The sequence below is a fragment of the Eimeria mitis genome, genomic scaffold (genome assembly GCF_000499745.2).
Source record: "Eimeria mitis Houghton genomic scaffold, Emh_scaff8468, whole genome shotgun sequence".
NCBI classification, from domain to species: domain Eukaryota; phylum Apicomplexa; class Conoidasida; order Eucoccidiorida; family Eimeriidae; genus Eimeria; species Eimeria mitis.
In genome coordinates this window covers 1-1,546 of record NW_024016373.1, presented here as the reverse complement: position 1 = coordinate 1,546, position 1,546 = coordinate 1, and the positions used below count along the sequence as shown (strand labels likewise).

The 1,546-nt window shown below is 48.1% G+C and overlaps 1 protein-coding gene across 1 annotated transcript; it reads right to left on the bottom strand.

The window, feature by feature from the left end:
- Positions 1-311: 311 nt before the first annotated feature.
- Positions 312-1,008, bottom strand: EMH_0095100 (uncharacterized protein; the record flags this gene model as incomplete). The annotated part of the gene is made up of 2 exons (XM_038023178.1): positions 312-348; positions 599-1,008. 2 exons carry the CDS (start codon positions 1,006-1,008, stop codon positions 312-314), a joined length of 447 nt encoding a protein of 148 aa, XP_037879032.1.
- Between the last annotated feature and the right edge of the window lie 538 nt (positions 1,009-1,546).

The window sequence follows — 1,546 nt, the reverse complement described above, 5'->3', positions numbered from 1 at the left end:
GCCCCCGTCTGGGCCTACACGCGGCGAAGTCGAGTATAGAAGCGGTTCTATTTCCGTTTGGCACAAAGTGTTGACCGTACCAACGTCGAGTCGCATAAAACCAGTTTCTCCTATCTGCAGCATGAGCATGATATACTAAGGCCAAGGCTACTTTGAATGGAGGCGTTGTACCCATGCATCAATAAAGTGAAAGACAGCCTTGACTCGGAGCTCTTTATGGAGGGGTAGGCGGTCAAACCTTTTGCTTATTTCTCCCTGTGAAGTTCTTTCTAGCGAGAGTTCCTTTTTGTTCTGCTTCTGAACCGGATACCTTAGCGAACTTTCCATAGCCTCCCAGCATCGATATCCCTGCGCAGGATGAAACGATATCCTGCGAAGCTGCTCGGCGATAGTTTTTCTGGATCGTTTTTTCTGTCGAACGGATTAACGGACCTGGGTTGTCCCATCCTTCAGCTTTCCCTTCGGAGAAGTCCTCACGGTGTGTCGTCCGGAATTGCGGAACACCGCGGACTAACAGCGGGCCTTGAAGGTCCAAGGAGCTGAATACGGGTGTTGATTATGATAAAATGGTCATATATGGTGCGCATTCATTTCATACCTAGTTGTCAGGTTGGCATAGATACGCATGGTGTCTTCGTTGTCGACACTCAATATCGTTTTCCGCGGGCTTGCAATAATAAACTCCCCTGATCCATCAATGCCGATTTGGAACTGGTCTGGATCGTTCCCAATACCAATCATCGCATTTCTTCCGCTCGCCGGTGCCACGCGTAGTTTCCCAACCACCATGCCCGCCTGTACTTTGGGGCTATCTGCACCAACAGCCGACACCTTGCAAACAATTGCTACGGCAAAAAATGTAAAGGCATTCACCATTTTCTCTATGTAAAATGCACCATCGTACAAGTGAACAACAGGGCTTCTATCTGCCGAAAGTCGAAAAGCTTTCAGCTTTCCGCAGCAGCCGGTTGCGGGATGTACATCCAGTGTTCGTTTCAGCAGAATCATTTTCTAAACCAGCGGGAAAGATGTCCAGAAAAAGTCAATGCGCGTAAGTAACCTTGCAAAATCACTTTAGACAACAGCACAAGGGAGCTTCTTATGTGCATTCCCAACCCAAAAAGTCAACTTTGCATGGCGTCCAGAGTTTCATGACGCGCTTGGGCTAAGAAGAGTTGCGTCGCACAAACCAGCTGATATTCAAATTGTACTAAGATGGCTCGTAAGGGCTTGTTGGAAAATCCTGGCCGTATGCAGGCGGACACTTTCCATGAACAAAAAGCCGCTGCCAGATTGGGGGAAATTATCTATTGATGCCCTAGCCAATAGCGAGATTGTAAATGAATACTAACGGAATATATTAAGCAGCCAGTGATGGCCGTGCATCGACACTGGCATTTGCGCCTATTCCTTCTAAGCTAGAGAAATATTCCACAAAAACAGACACAGCTCCAGGCCGCCGCTCGTCCTAGAAGACGCAAAGGAAACACAGGCGAATGCGAAAGCGTACGAACGCGCCGGAATACAAACTCTACCCAAGTCCAAA